This window comes from Sorex araneus, chromosome 11 (genome assembly GCF_027595985.1).
Source record: "Sorex araneus isolate mSorAra2 chromosome 11, mSorAra2.pri, whole genome shotgun sequence".
NCBI lineage: Eukaryota > Metazoa > Chordata > Mammalia > Eulipotyphla > Soricidae > Sorex > Sorex araneus.
In genome coordinates, this window is record NC_073312.1 from 53,818,831 (window position 1) to 53,840,005 (window position 21,175).

The following is a 21,175-nucleotide window of genomic DNA, read 5'->3' on the forward strand; positions in this document are numbered from 1 at the left end:
CTTAGCTCAGTGCCTAGCAAGCAGAAAATACCACAATCTCATCTTCTATTATTCTTTTTTACAAATTCTAAGTTATTCATTCAATTAGAAAATGTAATGGAAAAGCTCTGTGCTTTAAATCATCTCTATTGCATGCAACTGTGTTCTTTGACTTCAGGCCTATTGCAAATCCTTAGGGGACCAGCCCATTTTAATAGGCCTGTAAGAATTACTTGTAATTAGTATGCAAATTGTTATAATAAATTTTTATTACATAAATGAAAATGTTTTTCTTTACTGTTTAAATATTTTCTGCGAGTTTGTCTTATAATTATTTGCATTAGGATTTCCAAATGGTAGAAAACTTATTTTCTTTTTGTAAAACAAGACAGGTTTTACTGAAACTTACTGAGAAATGTGTGGGGTGAGAGAGGAAGAAGTACATGTTTGAGAGAGAATGCAGGTTTCTCCAGGCAAGCAAAGAAACATTGAAATAAGCAAGCGAGATATGTGTTCAAAGGTGAACATGGGCTTGAAGAGCAAGCCCCAAATTATAGAAAACTTTTTGTTCAATTATATTTTAGAAGCATCTAAGTTTAAATGTCTTTTTGATCTATTTGGAAAAATGAAACTAGCATTTTTAATAGGTAGAACTTAAAATGAGTATTCTCAATTCTTTCGGGTGTGCAAGCTATCAGTAGACAGCTTGAGAGAGCAAATTAATCACATGAGAGAACTTTTCTGGTGTTTAGAAAGTAGAGATTTATGTGTTTTAAAGCTGGCTACAAAATTTTCAAAGAAATTTATAAAATTAGACCTCTTATTTTTCTGTTAAATGACTCCAGTTTTTAATATCTGCTGCAAAATGTTTTGTGGTATTTAAAATAAGAAAAGATTATGACACAAATACATTCAGTCATGAGGATGAAGAGAATTTCCCCCTTTTCTAGCATTATAGATGGTCATTATTCTATGTGTAATAGAAAAGGGAAAAAGTGGCATGGTCTTATATGTATCATCCTAGTAAAAAGTCTAAACTCCTAGAAAAAGTAGAGAAATGTTTTCCCTGATTGAGGGACTTGAAGACATGGGACAAGGAGAGTTTGATAAGAGGGTATAAGCTTATAACTCTATGATGAGGAAGATCTGAGGATTTGTATAAAACATGGGGACTATCGCATACCTGAAATATAGAACATAAATGGTCTCAGCAAAAAATAAAAGATAAGGCTATGAATATGTTAACTAAATCATAATATTTCTTTCATCATATATATTGTAATGAACACAGAATATATTGTATAATTTTGTCAATACTATCACAATAAAACTTCAAATTTATTTGAAAGTAAAAATTTTTTAAGGTTTTTTATGCTCTCCCATGATTAATGTTTCTGTTTTCACTTAGTGGGTTATGTGATCAAGCAAATATTTTTACCTATGCATGAATAAAACTGTTAAAAATGAAAATACTATGATATGGGTTGACAATGACATAGCGTAAATTGAAATAGAGTAAGGGAGAGAAGTAATAGGCCTGCCTAGAGAAAGGAGCCAATTATATTAAAATGAACAAAATTCACTTACACTATGTGTGTTCTACAAATACCCACTGGGATAGAAGTATTCTCATTATTTTTATTCAGAAGCAATGGAAATATAGCTCATTAAAACAAGGAAGGAGTAGGTATTTAAATCTGCATAGTTCATAGAAATAGCTTTTTCTGTCACATTATAATATAGCTCGTCCACCTGCTGAAATAGATGATCTTCTAGATATTAAAACCCATATGGCCAAAACCCACAGTGGTAATGCTGTGTAACATGGTTTTGGTGAACTGTTACACTTCTGCAAATCCTTGGGATGTTATCAATAGACTTCGCTAATGAGGATCAGAATGACAAATTGACAATGAATTTTCTATGCTTGTATCAAAAGAGTAGGGCATGTCCTTTTTGTATCATTTTATCATTTTTACCAAGTCAAAATTCTTTTCTGGCTCAGATATTAAGCATGTAAATATATGTGCTCTCATTTGTTTTTTACTCTATTTGAGTTTGAGAAATAATCAAAAGAAAATTTATTTGTTTATTTTAGGCTATAAATTTTTCTTAATTGAATCTCCGTGAGATAGAGCATTTCAAAACTGTGCATGATTGTGTTTCAGTTAGTGTTCAAACACCCATCCCTCTACCAGTATAGCTTCCCAGGACCAGTGTCCCCAGTTTCCTTCCTACCCCTCCAAGCCACCCCCCAACCCCCACCTGCCTCTATTCCATTGTGAGATGTGTTGTTAAGAATGATTTATGATTATTTTTAATTTTGAAGTAATTATTTCACGTGCGCTTTGTTAGTTTTTGTTCAATTTTGTTCATTTTTCCCCCAGTGGAGGTGATAAGAGAATAACAAAGAGACAATGAACATTTTCAGTATCTACCATGAGCCTTTCTTCACGCTGTGTGATCTGAGCCTTATATTTGCCCTAGGAAATATTGCTCATTTCTTGTTCTCATGCTTTCATCCTATACATGCTATGGAGCTGTTACTTGTAAATCACCAAGAACACAGGGATCGGACAACACAGAAATGTTTTTTATTTATGTAGCATTTTAGTTCTAGCAGGGAAGAAACATAAGAACAAATATCTGATTCTCTAATTGGAATTGTATTATGAGGTGAAAATACTCTCAACTTGTCCAAGTTGGGGAGAAAGCTGGAAAGATAGGAAGTTTTCCAACATGGTCAAATGAATTCTTTCAGAAATGACTATTTCTCAAGATGAAGTTGGTGGGGTAGGAGATGACCTGTAGAAAGGTGTGTGTCTGCTTTATAGTCTGGCATGTCTGGGTAAGCTAGTGGAGAATGACTGGAGGTGAAACTGGAGGAATCTGCTGAAAAGTTAATAGCCTCCCACCCCCAGTACAGCTGAGTCATCTATCATCCAAAATTCACAGCGAAAATTTAATAAAAGGCTGGAGTGCCAGTACACTCCAGGTCGGGTGTTTTCCTTGCATGTGGCCAACTCAGGCTCAATCCCTAGCATCCCATTTGGTCCCCTGCCCATCAGAAATGATTCCTGAGTGCAGACAGTCAGGACTAACTAACCCTTGAGCATTGGTGGGTGTGACTAAAAAAATTAAATAAAATAAAAATGGAGCGGTAGCACAGCAGGTAGGGCATTTGCCTTGCACGCTGCCGACCCAGGTTCAATTCCTCCACCCCTCTAAGAGAGCCCGGCAAGCTACCAAGAGTATCTCACCTGCACAACAGAGTCTGACAAGCTGCCCGTGGCATATTCAATATGCCAAAAACAGTAATGAGGAGTCTCACAATGATTACTGATGCCCACTCGAGCAAATTGATGAGCAAAGGGATGACAGTGACAGTGAAAAATAAAAGATTTTTTAAAAGGTTTGTAATGCTCTATCTCACAGTGATTTCAATAAAAAATAAATAAAAAATAAAATTAACTCCTAAAAGTAAAAACAAAGTTTAATTAAAAAAATAAGGGTTTCAAGGAAACATCTTATTTGAGGGAGTTTGTTTGGCTGGCATAGACTATAAAGCAAGCTTCGGGAAGAGTAACTAGGTATCTGGTCTAAAGCTGAGTATGAGGGTTATCATTCATATATAGAAGTTTTACAGAAAAAGCCATACATATGTGGGAGGAAAAAATGAGCATGTATAGATGACAACTATGCAAGGAATACATTTATTACCAAATACTAAAATGTACAGCAAACAATTGAGAAATATTACCATAGCATTGTTTTTAGTATGATAATGAGATAGTTAACTGAGGTATAAGGGAGTGTTACACTGTGTAGTTTCCAGTTCTGTCTAGACAAGAAATTGTCATCTCTACCGAGGTATTTCTTGGTTTAATCAAAGTCAGAAAACTGTCTTAGAGAAGTGTCATATTTCCCAAACTACAGTTTTCCTGCCAGTTTTTTTTTTCACTTTATCCTAGAGAATCTCTTTTTTGAGAGATGGGGTACAGAGTGGCACAGAGTTTTGATCATTTGAATATTCATTCAAATTTATACAACTGCATGTAGTGGGGTTTGGACTCACTTATGTCCAGACTCAAAATTCTTTCTGTTTTTCTTTTTTTTAAGTTTACTTCTTTTTTTGAGCAGTGAGGTGCATGCAGAGGTATTTGGAAGTTACTCCCCAGTCTATGCTCAGAGGTCATTCTTGGCAGTGTTCAGAAGACCCTGTGTTACTAGGGACTGAACCTAGGTCTCCTACATGCAAAGCATGTGGTCAAGTTTTCTGGTCTTCCAAATTCTTTTTGAGATCAGGAAAAAAGACCTCCTACCCACCTTTATTTAAGTTATCTAATCATGCTTAAGTTACTGCTTTGAATCCCATCTGCAGATCCTTTGTCATGAAATGCTTTTGCATTTTCATTCAGACATATTGCTGAATGAAAAAAATTGCTGTTCATGCCTTCAGCATCATTCTCTGTTTTGTTTTTCAGTGTTCCAACATTCCAGAGCCTTCCTGAAGAGATCCTCAGTAAACTTGCTGACGTCCTTGAAGAGGTAATTGTTTATAGCCCTTGAACTTTTTGAGATGGGACCCAGCCCATCACAGCTGTGTGATGATGAATCACAAACTATAGAGACCTTTTAAATATTTTTAAGCTCTGGGATGAGCTATATATTTGGATTCAAATAAAAAGTGGCTCAGCAGATCTGACATTTGTACACAGAAATGTGCAAATCAACTTTACAGAGGGAGGAAGACTTGCAGTAAATATGTTACAAGAATGGGAGATGACATAGTTCTCCTAGTCAGGGTAAAGAAGAATTGTAGTAGTTGCCTCTTGTAAACTTCAGATTAGCAAATTTATATTGGAAAAGAGTACTTCTGGTATATTTTATAGGCAGTGACCTTATGCACATAATTTTATGCCTTTAACTATTCTTTTTTTCATAAAACTATGAATCTGAAGGAGAGAATAGTCTGCATATAATACATAATTGTAGCCTTTTAATTTCAAGGTACATTCCAAAATACTAAATAATTGGGTAAATAGAAGTGAAATGAGATGCAAATGGTCAGTCTTGAGATAATGGGTGATTCAGGAATGTGAAACTCCACATGAACCTTTCTTGCCTATAAATCCCCTTATTGCTCTTCAGGATGCTAAGAATGAGACTTCATATTGATTGTTTGCTATGCAATTATTTACTGGATGGCTATTACATTGTAGGTTCTCATGGGCCCTAGACATGCAGCAGTGAAAAATTAAAGCAGAACAAAAATATGCTTATGCTATTTGAAGTGGGTAGGAATATGAGGAAGTCGATAGTAAACTGCATTTTTTTTTTTTGCTTTTTGGGTCACACCCGGTGATGCACAGAGGTTACTCCTGGCTCTGCATTCAGGAATTACTCCTGGTGGTACTCAGGGGACCATATGGGATGCTGGGAATCGAACCCAGGTCGGCCATGTGCAAGGCAAATGCCCTACCTGCTGTGCTATCGCTCCGGCCCCTGCTGCATAGTTTTAAAAAGCATATGGTGTGTGCATTAGAGATAACTGTTTAAAGGGTAGAATTTAAGCAGTGTAGAAAACTATATAGAATTTAGATATGAGAATTTTTAGCTAGAGTTTTCAATTGATTTAAAAGCTGAAGTGTTAGAGCCAAAGAAATAGTCAATATAAATGTTCCAAAAAATAGTCTGTCTGAGGAATTCCAGCTGTATCTGGTTGATCTTTGAGGCAAGATTGGAATAAAGGATCAGTGGTAGATGTGGGTAGAGTGTTACAAAGCAGTCAGAGCTTATAGAATCACTTAAGTAATTATACTTATTTTGGGTTTTACTTCATGAGGCTATCATCATTGACAATTCTAAGGAAAACCTTGAAATTATTTGGCATATATATATATATATATATTTAACAGAAGTACTATGACACAATGTGAAGGGAAGTAACCTGCTGCTTACTTGATAAAAGATAAATAAGGGTGATTTTGTTCAATGTGATAGAAGATCAATAAGCAGATTCTGACTGTATTTTGAAGTTGAGCCTGGAAAGTTTTTCTCTTGCAGTAGATATATGACATGAGAGGAAAGAAGTGAAGGATGACTTCAATGGTTCTTTGAGATACAAAGATGAAATTGTATTCCTTTGAAATGGGGCAGACTAAGAGTTAATGTTGGAGTAGGTGCTACAGATTGTGGAGAAATGAGCTAAGAGGTTTTGGCAGAGGGGAGTACTTTATTATAGTGTCATAATTTATTATAGTGTCACTTTTGTACCAGGGATTAGTGGCCACCAGGATGTTATTTGGAGGAGCTCCCTGTATAAAAATACTAGGTAGAACTCCACAGAGGGTAGCAACCACCAATTATAATAATAGCACAAATGGATCTTAATAATGAAAGTGCTGAGAGGGAAATGTGAGGCAAAACAAAAGATGAACATTGCTAATGAAATATTATTATGCATAATAATATCACATAAGAGTATATTACACAAAAGGCTACTTTGTTGAGTCATTATAAGCAAATATTACATATGAGATACATCTGAATGAACTTATGTTGGAGAATGGAACAGAGAGAGCAAAGAGAAAAAATAAATGAATTTTAAAAAAGAAGGATTTAAAAAAGCAATAGAAAAAAGTTGATCATCGATCTTTAATATTTCAACTTAAAGAGATTTCGTACTGTAATAGCCTGTGAAGAGAAAAATCTAAAAGGAGTTTGGACTTTAAACTCTAGGAGAAGAAAGTTTTTCATGTAAAAGACTACAAAGATTTTTTTTTTTTTGAAAAGGTACAGGGAAACCTGGGACAGTCAGGGGGAAGGGGAAAGGAAAGAGGAAATGGCTGTCATACAAAGAATGCCATGGGATAAAGAGGAGGTTTACATACAGTCTTGAGTATGTAAGGCAGTCTTGAGTAAGCCAGAAGACAGGCTCTGTGGCACTATAGAAATAGGGACAGCAGATAATGCAAGGACAATTACATAGGTGAGTGGATGGGATGCTTATTAGAAAGATTAGTCAGAGAAAAAGATTAATTTAAATACCTATGGCTGGGGACACTGCCAGAGTGAGGATTCCAGTTTTAGTGGAGGGAAGTGAGGCTTTATGTCTCATAAGCTAAAGTAATGGGATAGGTTTCAAGGACAACAGAAAGGGACTTGCATGATGAGAAGACCAGATGCTTCATAATTTCGTGTTTACCCTTCTGTGTAGATAGGCTTCTCTTCTAAAAAGATGATTTCTGCAGACAGTTGTAATCCTGGAACAGACCCCTAGTTTTCAATTCTCACTCTCATTGAGGGAGCAGTTAAAATTTTTCTTGCCTTCAAGGTCTCAGTTGACCTTCATCTGATATAATCTGCAAGCCCATGTGGCCCACCTTGGGTAGACCAGTTCTCGATACCTGCAAAGATCAAACTCAATTCAGATGGAATGAGAGGTTGGAGGAGTTTCAAATTCGGGGCTAAACTGTAGAAAAAAATATATTGTACAAATATTTTACTGAATTAAAGAGCAGTATAATGAGGAGCAGTGAGCAGACCATTTTCTTCTACCCAAGGAAATGGAACTCAAGAGACCAGGAGAGAGACCAGCTTAGAACTTAGTCAAGCTGAGGGAATTGTTCGTCTTATTAACTATCCTGTTTGGTTTGTATTTTTCATCTACCCCGTTTATATATGGACTCTCCCATTCAAAGTAGGAAAAGAATTGGATTTAATTAGATCTGGATTTTTATATATATATATATATCTCATATATATATATGAGAGTAGTCAGGATAGAGCAAGAGCTAGTGAGAGATTAGAAGTTCAATGCATTTTTTTCTCATGAGGTTGATAAATTTTTGCATGATGGAGTGAACTCTAAACATACTAAACGTGTTTTTGCCTCTGGGTACTAACTGTACAAATAATTCGATGATCTATAGAATTTCAAAGACTTACATACATAAATTCTTAGAGACTTATTAAAGTAAGATTTCCTATGAATTATTAGTTTCCCCCAATTTTTATGAGAACAAATGTGAAGCAGAAGGCACTTTGGATTTCTGTGTTCAGCTATAAAAATTTCATGAGAAGAAATAATGGCTGATTTTTTTTCTGACTGCACTGACCCTGTACTTGTAGTCTCTATAAATATAAACCTGCTTTTCTTCATATTTGGTATCTTGCTTTTCTCTCAAATATATTGAACTCTCTGGTGGACTTTTTCTTTTTTTCAAAAAAACAAACAACCAAAGTGCAAATTTACTAGCTCCAATCAGGCTTCTCAAACAAAAATAAAGTAAGCAAACATGAAATCCTCTAATCATTTTCTTTCTTTTCCACAGCTGTGGAAGCATTTGCTGTTTTGCAAAAACAATAGCCATAGTTCTATAAATAATTCTGACCAAAGAAATATTTTAGTATTTTATGTCAGATTTCCTAATCAGAAGATGCCTTAATTTATGTTTAGATTGTATGAACTCTTATACAGTCTCTATATTGCTTGAAAATGGAAACTAATGATTACGTACCCACACATTTATCTTGAAGACATGAAAATGAAGTAAGCAGACAAAATATGAAGTAGGCATATGAATATGCTACCCAATGCATGAAAATATTCAAATGAAGTTTAATGATAACACAAGAAATTATATTAAATTATGTATCAGATAAAATAAAACAAATTTAAAAGAAGAAAGCAAGACCAATGTCACATAACATTAAAGGGAACTGTGCTTGCAAAATAATTGAACTGTCTTTCTACAAATAATTTGCAAGATGAAAGAATCCCAGATTGTTTTTAAAAGGGAAACTTTATTTTTGTTTTGTTTTGTTTTTCCAATTTGTTTCAGGTACCATGATTTATAATGTGGTTAATAAGAGCTTCAGACATATAACATTTCGTCTCCCTACCTACCACCAATGTCAGCAGCCCTCCACCATTGTCTCAAGATCCCCTTTCATTCTCTGACCTTACCCCTTGGTGGTCTCTCTCTCTGTTTGTTACTATCATTTGAGTCACATGATTATTGTATTATAATAATATTGATGCTTATATAGTTTTTGATGGGGGGCTCACCTGGCAATGTTCAGAAGTTACTCATTGCTTTGCACTCAGAAATTAATCCTGGTGGTCCTCAGGAAACCATGTGGGATGCTGGGATCAAACCTTGGTAGGCTGGGTGCAAGACAAATGCGCTACCTGCTATACTATCACCCCAGCCTGATGCTTATCATTTTGATGTGCATAGTTTTCTCACATCCCCATTACCAAAATTTTCAAGACCCTCCCTCTGTCGATGTCCTGTCTAGCCTGCCTCATATTTATTCCACCACCTCCCCTGTAATTCCCTTACTTGGAATTCTGTTTTGTGATCTAGGTTTGCCATCATTTGATACATTCCATAACTTTGTCTTGTTTTCAACTTGAAAAGTAGCTCTCTTCAAATGTTACCTATCCAAGTAAAGTGGAGAAATGCCAACATAAATAATCCAGTATCTACTCCATATATCGGGACAGTGGTGACATCTTTAAAGAAAAATGGCAAAAATATTTTCTTTTTTTTTGGCTTTTTGGGTCATACCTGGCAATGCACAGGGGTTACTCCTGGCTTTGCACTCAGGAATTACTCCTGGTGGTGCTCAGGAGACCATATGGGGTGCTGGGAATTGAATCCGGGTCGGCCTCATGCAAAGCAAACGCCCTACCCACTGTGCTATTGCTTCAGCCCCCAGCATTTTCTAATAGAGAAGAGGAACAGAGATAAACCTGATATTTGGTATGTGTGATAATATTAAATCTCCTGATTTTTAAAAAAGAATTCAAGTTAAAATATCAGAAGCAAAGGCACTTCTTTGCTATTGCTGATTCTCTTGTTATAATGTTGACTTTGGTTGTTAGAATAAAACTACAAGTTGCACCAGCTTTTTAACACCATTTAACCTATGGGTCTATAATTTTGTATGGTTAGATCTTAGATATGTTTAAAACTAAATAAAAGGTCAGAGGCCAAGGACATAGCTCAAGAGGACTGGTGTGCATGCTTTGGTGCTGGAGGTCTGGGTTTGATTCCTGGCACCTCCTCTCCCCTGAGCACTGCTGGAAGCCATCTCTGAAACTGAGCATAGTGTCACCCCCGAACACCTCCACGTGTCACCCCTCCAAAAACCATAAAAATGGAAAACAAAAGTTAAGTAGGTCTCTCTGGTTTGTGTTTCTGGATGGTATATCTACTTCTGTTTTTGTTTATTGAATGTTATACAATAATGGTCCTGACAAAACTTTAGACAGTAGCCTACTTCAAACTTCTAAAATTGCTAAGAACAGTCTAAGAGGGTCAAAATTTAAGAAATGCAAGAGGTAGATTTTTTCTATTCACCCTGGCTTTAATATGGTAGGAAGCAAATATTAGATTAATGTACCAGAGATCATTTTTAAAGAAGGAGTTAATATAACAACAGGGAGCCTTGCTTCAAGGTCTAACAGGGCTGATTAAATATTTTATTGTATTAGCTCTGCAACTGATCCTTAGTGTTCTCATGTCATGTTGACATTTTTTTTCCAGATTCTTTTGCCTTTTTTCCAATTGTCAATACTAGAGGGAAAACTTTGTCTTGATTGCTGTAAAAGTCTCATCAGTCTAAACAGGTCCAGTGTCCTAAAGAGAAAGATACTGGTGGAGAGTAAAAAGGATTGTTGTTAGTTTTCTGAAATAAGTTGTTGTGATCAGTGATGCTCTTCCCCATCTTAAGATTGGGCTATTGCTAGTCAAAACCTAGCTCAAGGGGATTCAAGAAATTTGGCCTTTCTTACTTACTTTTTACCTAAATGATTGAATCTAGAGTTGTTATTATATTCATGATGTTTCTTCCACTTGGGAAATTGGTAAAAGTATAAAGGAAATAAAATAAGATAATCTATTGAAAACAACCGGGAGACTTTATGATTCACTTACTGTATACACCACTTGGTTTATCTGGGGGATAGGTTCAGCTATATCTGAGGTACATGTACTGAATATACTATTTATATTGCATGTGTTATATGTTCAGCATGTCTGAGATATTTTGGGCATACTGTATACATGCTGTATATACTATCTATACCACTTGGGAGAGCCAAGATACATTATTGTCAATATATGGCTATATTACTTGGGGCTAAAAATATTATCTAGATTACTTGGAAAACTGCTGAAAGCATTAGAGAATAAATTAAGGTAATCCAGAGCTGAAATATATACTTATGTATATATACATATACTTTATCCTGGGGCTGGAGCAATAGCACAGCAGGTAGGGCGTTTGCCTTGCACGCAGCCGACCTGGGTTTGATTTTTCTGTCCCTTTTGGAGAGCCTGGCAAGCTACCCGTGGCATATTCAACATGCCAAAAATAGTAACAAGTCTCACAGTGGAGACATTACTGGTGCCTGCTTAAGCAAATCAATGAGCAATGGGATGACAGTGACAGTCATACTTTATCCTGGAAGGTTAAAAGCATTCTTTGAAGAGATCATATTGGATTAACACCAATGCAGCTAAGAAGCTATAAACTGTTAGGCTTATGCATATATGGAAACATATGGTATAAATAAGATTTGGATGGTATAAGTAACTATATGTTGCTTTGACACTTGAATCATAATGAATTTTCTGCTTAACTCTGAGATTCTGTATAATCTTACCAAAACAAAGACTTTATAGCTCTGATCCTTGACCATTTTCATTTTGTATCATTTGGAAAGTCCCTGCTTCCATATCCCTTAGGTTAAATTAGTTGGTATATGAAAATAATAAGTACTTGCTTAGTGGCTTTGAATAAATCTCTCATTTTGTGACACTTTATTTCTTTAGACTATAAGTTTCTAGAGGGTACAGGCTTTGTAAATATTTCTGTTACTGGGTATTTGAAGCAATTGATACAAACAACAGTTCTCTTGCCACTAACTGTGTGACAGGCTAAGATACCTTTTTAATAATATGTGGAATAAACACTATTAACATAATGTGTCCCAATTTACAGTGGGAAACTGAAGCTCAGGTAATACAGCTAAGTAAATGTGGTGATTCTTTTTCCTATAGAATCAGTCCTTTTGTTACCTTGCTGCACTGCATCCCAGATATGTAGAGTAAATGAAAAAGGAAAAGAAAAATCCTATTATCTTTCTGATATAACAGGGAAATGCTTCCTTCTGAAAATATTTAACGTTTTTTTGGAAGTAATTACATACCAATCAAGGCTTTCTAGTCATTTTATTGTCAGAATGTGTGTGCTTTCCTCCATTCTACTTGCAATTCATTAAAATGTATGTGCTCTGCAAATAGACCAATTTGTAATAAATCAACTTTCTAGAAATATCCGTAGAAAGTGCCTCAAATAGGCTACATAAGAAATTACAAACCTACTTGGTGCTTGCAATTTGCTGCTGTTAATGCACAACTATTAATTAGTCGCCTGCTTTTCATATATGTTCAGTCTCCCAGTTACAATGATATGTAGATAGTTCGGAGCAGATCATGGGGAACCCCAAACTCCATTTGCAAAATAAACATTTGCAAAATAGAGTAATGAGCATCATCTCAATGAGGCAAAATGCTCTGACTAAAAACATACTACAGTAATAAACATCATCTAAATGAGAAAAAATGCTCTGACTGAAAAAAGTACTGCACAAGATTGCCTCCTTTCCTTGACTTGCCTCCTTTCTCCTCTATTTTCCCTTCCATCTTTTTTGTCTGAGACAGCTTTGAAAGAGCCAAGAAATCTAGTTGGTGGCCTTTGTACACAGTAAACTTGGAAGACACGAGTCAGTGAATAGCAGCCCACTCGTGCTTCTGACACACCAAGTAACCTTTCTGCTGTAGTCGTAGAATACAAAGCCTCTCTGTAATGGAGAGAATTACAAAACAGCTCAGGGTTGGGGACGATGTGGGTATTTATTCTAGGTCTCCCTAAGACCTGTGGATAATGAGAAGGGAACTATGACCCGTCAAGGCTTTAATGAGATTGAGGCAGAATGAGCAATGATTCCTGTATGTATCCAGGTCCTGTGTGCTACTTTAATTATTATGAGCTGCAATAAGTGAGCTTGTGCTAGATCTCTAAGAAGAGTTAATGTTTTTATTAACATTTAAAATTATTATTTTAATAAAAATAATACGGTTTGTCTTGTAAATAGAGCTGCAATACACATCATTTTGCAGGTTCTCTTTGCTTTGTATACTGTGCATATCAGTTACATTTCTGAGACTTGTTCATTACTCCAACTCATAGAGTAGTAGGCACTCTCTATTTGTATTCCAAAATTGTTCTTAAGTTCAACTGTTTTTCCTTCCCCCTTCTCTCTTTTCCTTCTTCCCTTCCTTCCTCAATTTTTTCTTTTTCTTCTATTTCTCTCTCTTTCTCTCTTTAGTCTTCATTTCTTTTTCTCTTTATTCTTTTGCAAATTCTACTTCAGAATCATAAGTTTGCTTCTTTATTTCTGGAATGCTACTGTTTCCACTTTTTAATTTTTATTGTTGTTGTTGTTGGGGGGAGGGGAGGGGGAAGACCACGTCCAGTGATGCTCGGAGCTTACTTCTGATTTTGTACTCAGAGATCACTCCTAGAAGTGCCAGGGGACCAGATGAAAGGGGCGGGGGGCAAGAGATTGAACCCAGATCTGCCACATGCAGGGAAGCACCCTTTCTGCAGTACTCTTTCGACCCTGCTTTCCAGTTTTTTGTTTGTTTTCTTGATTTTAATTTTATTTCTGGGCACACTGGCAATGATCAGGGCTTGCTCCTGGTTATGTGCTCAGGAGGGACTCCTGGTGGTGCTTTGGGGACTACATAGAATGAGGTCCTGCAGCATGCAAGGCAAGTGCTTTACCTATGCTATCTCTCTGGTGCCCAATGTCTAATTCTCAGGACAATGCTAGTCTAGTAAAATGACTCTGGAAGTAGTCTTTATGCTTCTGGTTTTGAATCATTTATATAGAATTGGTATCATTTTTTCATTAAATGTTTTGTATAATTCAATGTCTCATATATGGAACTGATACTTTGTTTTGAAACATTATTCTCTTGCTGTTTGATTTGGGCAGGGTAGAGGGAGGGTCTCTTGGGTGATACTCTATATACCAAGGATCAAACTCAGGGCTTCTGCAAGCCAAGGATGTGCCCCAGCCCTCGAGCTATCTCCCAGGACTTGATTCAATTTTCTTGACAGATAATAGGTCTATAGGTCTATTCAGATCATTTATTCTTGTGTGAGTTTTGATTCATTGTGTCATTCAAGAAGTTGAAATTTCTTCAAGGGTATTTGTGGCATACAATTTGTCATGTATTACTTTATTTTTAATATCCATAGGGTATATATTTCTCTCATTCCTATATTAGTGATTTATGTGTTATTCACTGGATGTTTATGGGTTTTATTGATCTTTTCAAAGGTTTTGCATTTGGTTTAATTGATTTTTCCCCCTCTATCATGTACCTGTTTTTCATTGTATTGAATTCTATTCTAATGATTTTGTATTTAATTTTCTTTTTTGGTTTTAGTTTTCTAAGGTAGAATTTAAATGATTATTATAGCTTTTCCTATTACAGTATTCCGTGCTATAAATTTCCCTCAAGCTACTGCTGTTTCTTCATTCCAGGAATGTGGGTAGTTTGTATTTTCATTTTTGTTATTTTGATTTTGAGGCCACACTTGGCTGTGTAAGTAAAAATCTTACTCCTGGGTCTCTGTTCAGAGATCACTCCTGGGGATACTTGGGCAACCAAGTGCTGTACCAGGCATTGAACCCAGATCAGCTGCATGCAAGGCAGTCAACTTGTCTGTTGGACTCTCTTTACAGACTCCAATTAATTTTTATTTATTAAAAAAGAATTTCAATCCTTTTCTCTTAAGACATTTTTGAGCCATCTGTTATGTAGATATATTTACTTTGCACATTTCTGAATTTTCAGTTATCTGCTTTTTAATTTCCAGTTTAATTGCAGTGTAGACTTAACACATATTTTATATGATTTCTGTCTATTGGAAACTGTTAAAGTATGTTTAATGGCCCAGAATGTTGTCTGTTTTAGTGTAAATATTCCATATGAACTTGAGAAGATAGATATTGTCTTGGGATAAATTACCTAAAAATGTCAAATAGCTGATTCATGGTGATATTTAAATCAGCTCTATTTTTTATTGTATTTCTGCCAGCTAAATTTATTTACCATTACAGGGTACAAAAGTCTCCAATTAATAATAGATATACAAATTTCTGTTTCTGTTCTGTTTGCCATGTCTTGTATATTTTGACATTTACTACTAGCTACATGCATATAGGAATCATAATGTCTTTTTGCAATTTTGATGAATGACATGGTGTAATTCCCCTCTCTGCCCTGATACTCTTTTCTTGCCCTGAAATCTGATTTATTTGAAATTGATATAGCTACCAATTCCCTCCCTCCCTCTCTCTCTCTCTCTCTCTCTCTCTCTCTCTCTCTCTCTCTCTCTCTCTCTCTGACCACACCCAGTGGTGCTCTAAAATTATTACTTCTAACAGGACTCAGGAGACCCTATGTAGTGCTGGGGATTGAACTGAGAGTGGCCACGTGCAAGTCAAGTGCCTAACTCTATAATTCTTTGTAGAGTCTCTTGGGCCCCATTAGTTTGGGAGTTTTAAAAATTGATATTAGCACAGTATGTTGATTTTTACCCCTTAGCTTTTAATCTGTGTATTTGTATTATTTTTGTTTGGTTTTGGTTTTGTGCTACGCCCAGTGGTGCTCAAGAGTCACTCTTAACTTGGTATTCAGGGGACAGTCCTAGCAGTGCTTAGGAGACTGTGCAGTGCCAGGGATTGCTTCCAGGACTTCCGTACACAAAGCATATTCAATCAGCCCAATGATCTACCTCACCAGCCATGATCTTTGTATTTGAAGACTTCTTGTGGACATACAAGTTAGAATTTAAATATACTAAGTATATGTGTATATTTGTTGTTGACAACTCTTGATTGGTATATTTAAATCATACACTCTTAAGGTGATTATTGATGTTTATATATGTATTAACTATTGTCTACCATGGATGTAACTGTTTATCAATTTTATTTTTACTTCCTTTTTAAAAATATTAATTGAATGTCTGTGAGATAGATGCTTATATAACTGTTCATGATTAGATTTCAATCATACAGTATTTCAACACCTATCCCTTCACCAGTTTACACTTCCCAGCACCAGAGTCTCCAGGTTCCTTCCCAACACTCTTCACTCTACCCCCTGCCTCCCTCTATGACAGGTGCATGCACTCTCTCTCTCTCTCTCTCTCTCTCTCTCTCTCTCTCTCTCTCTCTCTCTCTCTTCCTCTCTCTTCCTCTTCCCCCCACCCCCATCCCTCTTCCTCTTCCTCTATCCTTCCCCCACCCCTTTTTGAGCATTGTAGTGTTCCTTTCTTTACTTCATACCTTTTTAGCTCATTCTCATTCTGGTTTTAAATCTTTTATATACATCTGTTTTCTCTCCTTAGTGCTGTGTATGTGTATACATCTATATGTATATATGTTTATCTCAGAGTATTTCTTTAATTTATCTACTATTATTTACTTGACATATTTATATAAAGTAGCTGATCAAATTTATCTTTTGCTATCATTTGATCAATTTAGAATTTATTTTACATTCATTTTCCTTATTCTAGCACATTTTTCTCTTTATAAGTTTTTGACCTATAGAATTTTCTTTTTCCTAAAGATCTTTGTATAACATTTTTTTTTTTTGCTTTTTGGGTCATACCTGGCAATGCACAGGGGTTACTCCTGGCTCTGCACTCAGGAATCACTCCTGGCAGTGCTCAGGGGACCATGTGGGATTCTGGGAATCGAACCCAGATCGACCGAGTGCAAGGCAAATGCCCTACCCTCTGTGCTATCGCTCCAGCCCCCTGTACAACATTTTTAGCAATGCAGGTCTACTATAACACATTTTTTAATTTTGCAAACTGCTTTGTAAACTGAGAAAGTATTTCGCCTTCACTTTTGACATAATTTTGCTTTATCCTTCTTTTATTTTTTCTTTGTACACTTTTAGCATTTTGGCTAAATGTTTTCTAATGTTGATCTGAAAAGCAATTCTTTATAGGTATTTTAAAGCATTTCTCAGTCTATTTAAAATATTCACTACCCTTTTCTTATTGCTGTTGTTGTAATACACATAGGGTTGCACATTCTTGCCTGTGGTATTCACATCTTACGTGGGCACTATATAAGTATGCTGCGGGTTGTACACATTTAGTTAGTTGTGGTGCCCACGTACATTTTAGTTGTAGTGTTCAGGGCTCACTATGTGTGCTCATGTTGTGTCTCCTCTCTGGTGCTTAAACATTGGTAGTTGTGGTGCTCTCCAGTGATGGGACACTCTGTTTTGTAGTGGATCCTGAGAGGCACAACTGATGCCACGATGCTCAAGGAATGTAGGCAACTCTGGGGACCAATCTCAAGGCCTGATGCTTTCGAGGCAGTTCCTTTTTCCTTGGAAACATCCCCTGAGTTCCATTTCTCTGCTTCCTTTCCATTATTTTTCTTTCCCATTTGTCTTTGATTTTGAGCAGTTTAAACATGACACCCTTTTGTGCTTCTCCTATTTGATCTTCTCTAAATGCCCTGAATCTGTGGTTTTGTATCAGTCACTAATTTTGGAACATTTTCTTATTTTACTTCAGATGTTTACTTTGTTCTTTCACCTGATATTCTCATTACACATGTTCCAACTTTTATAATTGTCCTTCAGTTTGTTGACATTTCAATTCTAATTTTTCATTCTATTTCTTGACATTTCAGTTTTAGATGCTTCTATTTATATGTCTTCTATAGTTACTTTTTGATTTGTAAAATTTCCATCTCTCTGCATACATTATCCATCTGTTCTTGTATGTTGTCCTCTTTTTCCATTTTCGCTTACCATATTCTTTCTTCATAGTTATTTTGTATGCTCTGTTTGATAATTGGAAGATTTCTGCTGTATTTGATTTTGGTTCTAAGGCTTGCTTTGTCTCTTCAATGTTTGTATGTGGCATGCACGCACATGCGCACACGCACATGTGCATGGGTGTGCTTTCTTTCAGCATACCTCATAGTTTACTGTTGTTAAAAAAATCTATGATATTGGATAAACAGAGGTTGTTTATGTTTATGGCTAAGTGTTAGTGTTCTTAATGTTAGCTCTAATTGGAGTGTTCAATACTGGTTTAGTCTACTGACCCTGCTTGCATATATTCTATTGTCCTTAGGTTTCTCTAGAAAGCCCTGAAACATCTTAGAATTGTAGTATTAAAGCTGTGATTCCATTATTATACAGAAGCACTATTGATTTCATATTTTAAGGGATAAATATACATAATGCATATGATGTTTTCTGGTGCTCCTACAGTTCTTTGTGACTGGGGTGCTACACTTCTAATAATATTCAAACAGGTGTTGAACCTGATCGTTCAGTGCTTGGGGCCTGGTAACATGTTAATGTTCAGGCACAGTGGTGCTGATGGTTACCTAGCTCACATCCATCAATGCTTGGGTAGGCGTCTAAGAACATTCATACTTGCAGACTCAGAGCCTCAGTGTTCTACAGTGTGGATATTTCATGCCATAGCTTAGTTCTAGTATAGCCTCCCAAAGAGAGTAGATCACATGAATAACTGGGTAAACAATATATTATTGGATATAACTTCTGAATTACTAATGTGCCCCTCAGTAATGCAAAGGGGTTCAAGTGATATAGGGAATATGACTGAATTTACTATTTCACATACTGAACTATCTCCCTATCCTCTATATAATATATAAATGTACCTTTTACATAAATAAATATATTAGCCCAAAATCTAGGTGGTAATAATTAAAAGCGAAACATGTTTTGGGGGATATAATAGAATTGCGATTTGTGGAACACAATTTCCTATATGAACTAATATTCAGTATCCTGAGGAAAAAAATAAAATAGATTTGGGGTTTTGGGGGTTATTTTGCTTTTTGGGTCACAACCATCGATGCTCAGGGATTACTCCTGGCTCTGCACTCAGGAATTACTCCTGGTGGTGCTTGGGGTACCATATGGGATGCTGGGTATTAAACCCGGGTCGGCCATGTGCAAGGCAAACACCCTACCAACTGTACTATTGCTCTGGCCCCTGGTGGGGGGGGGTTGGGGGGGTGAGCGGTTAATGGAAAGAAAGAAGTTAAGTATCTTAAGCAAATTTCAATGTTACTGACCAGCTTTAGCAGCACTTGGTAATGCGTAATTGGTTGCTGTTTGATCCCTTTACAAAAAGTCCCTATGATCTGGCTGTCAGATCACTGGTCTCTCCTCTTGTTGGCTACTTGGCATAGCTTGAAGTTCTGGCTCAGTTATTAAATGATGAAAAAAGTGATTTCTTTGGAATGACCATCAAGTTTCCCATATTTAAATGCCTTTATGTCAGACTGTTGACATATAGATATAGATTTATTATATGGCATTTGTTCATGCAGCTATGCAAACTGAGTTCCAATCTGCTGTCTGCAAGCTGTACACTCATGAATGCTGGTGTAATTCAATCCAAATTTGTAGGCTTGAGTGCCAGAAGAGTGTAAAAAGCAGAAGATTGATGTCCCTGCTTAAGTAGTCCTTCATAGAGAAAGACCAAATCATTTGCCCTGCCCTTTTGTTCTTTTCAGAACCTTACTGCATTAGATGTCACTTCACAGTGGGAGTAACACTTTGCTTCACTGGGTCGACCACTGCAAATGCTAACTTTATGCAAAAAGAGCCTCACAGACAAACCCAGATATAGTGTATTTAGACACCCTGTGATTGAATCAACACCTAAACAATTATGGATGGTAAACTGTGGAGAAAAGGGATAATTTCTGTAGGTCCCACTAATAGGTCTCAGTCTTTTGGTGAGACTAGTTATCTTGGTCCTTGTCCCTTCCTCACATATGGAGGGAACATTGACCAAAGGGAAATAGAGTTGACCTATCACCCAGGTTGCTTAAACGTCGGTACCATTCATGAGCCTACCATGGGCTATGGTAAAATAATTCTCTTCAAAGCATTTTTGTTGATGAGAGCAGAGAGCTCTTAGTATATTTTAAGATGATAAACTTGCCTCTTTAAAGAAGCACGGAGTATTTTTCTTCTGTCTTAGGACAAGAACCCAATAAGAACTCCTTGATTTAAAATTTATTCATTTAAAAAAACATGGTAGCCCACCCACAGGCTAGGAGTTTTCAACTCAAACATCAGTAACAATTTAGTGTTCCTATATATATATATATTTTAACCTTGAATGTGCTCTTTATTGAAAGAATAGAGGAACAGTTGTACTCATGTAAACAATATTGGTGAGAATGCAAACTGGTGTTACCCCTTTGGCATATCTATACCAGCACCAATGCCACAGAATTTTCACTCTAGTTTCATACCAGAGCTGATCTCATGAATGAAAAGTTCAAAGCTAAACTTTGAACAAGAAGACTCTGACAAAGCGCTCATTTCAACATTACTTGTAATTTTACATATATTAAAACATTATATGCATGAAAGCAAGAAAAATGTTAATTTATACAATGAAATAATCACATTCAAAATTAATATACTGTATATGCAAAAAGCAACAAATATAGAAAGCATAAACATAGTGTATAAATTCAGTTAGTTTCAGAACATGTATGATAGTAAGATAGTTTTGATAATGTTACATAGTATTTCTGCACAAGTATACAAGCAGAAGATATATAAAATCATGAGTGAAAATTATCAGCAAGGTTTAGCTAGCTTTAAATTACTGCCAGAGGAGATGGGAATCTTAAATTTCTATTACATGTAAAATTACCGTTTAAAAAATATTTGTTCTTGAGGTCACTGGCAGGGTATATAATATTTTGATGTTGTTTTAAATTATATTTATATTTGTGTGTCCCCAGATTTCATTGATAAAATAGAGGAATGTTTTATTCTGTTTTCAGTCTACTCCCAACTTTACATTATATGCATATATATGTATGTGCATATATATGTATGTACGTATGCAAAGATATAATATATCTTTGTGTTTATTGTAGTCTCTCAGGATTAATGTTTTTTCTTATTACCATGTACTGTGAATATCTTAGTGTTTCTGAGTGCTACATTGCATTCCAATATCAATCCCTTGCATTTGATTTTCATTCTTCTATGTA

General features: G+C 35.9%; 1 protein-coding gene across 2 annotated transcripts in view; it reads left to right on the forward strand.

Annotated features, from left to right (window-relative positions):
* Positions 1-21,175, forward strand: part of PRKG1 (protein kinase cGMP-dependent 1) — a 1,291,607-nt gene that overhangs the window by 932,908 nt on the left and 337,524 nt on the right. For both annotated transcript variants that reach the window (XM_004607509.2, XM_004607508.2), the window contains exon 5: positions 4,464-4,527. In XM_004607509.2, the coding sequence (XP_004607566.1) occupies positions 4,464-4,527 (64 nt within the window). The remainder of the gene's footprint in view (positions 1-4,463; positions 4,528-21,175) is intronic.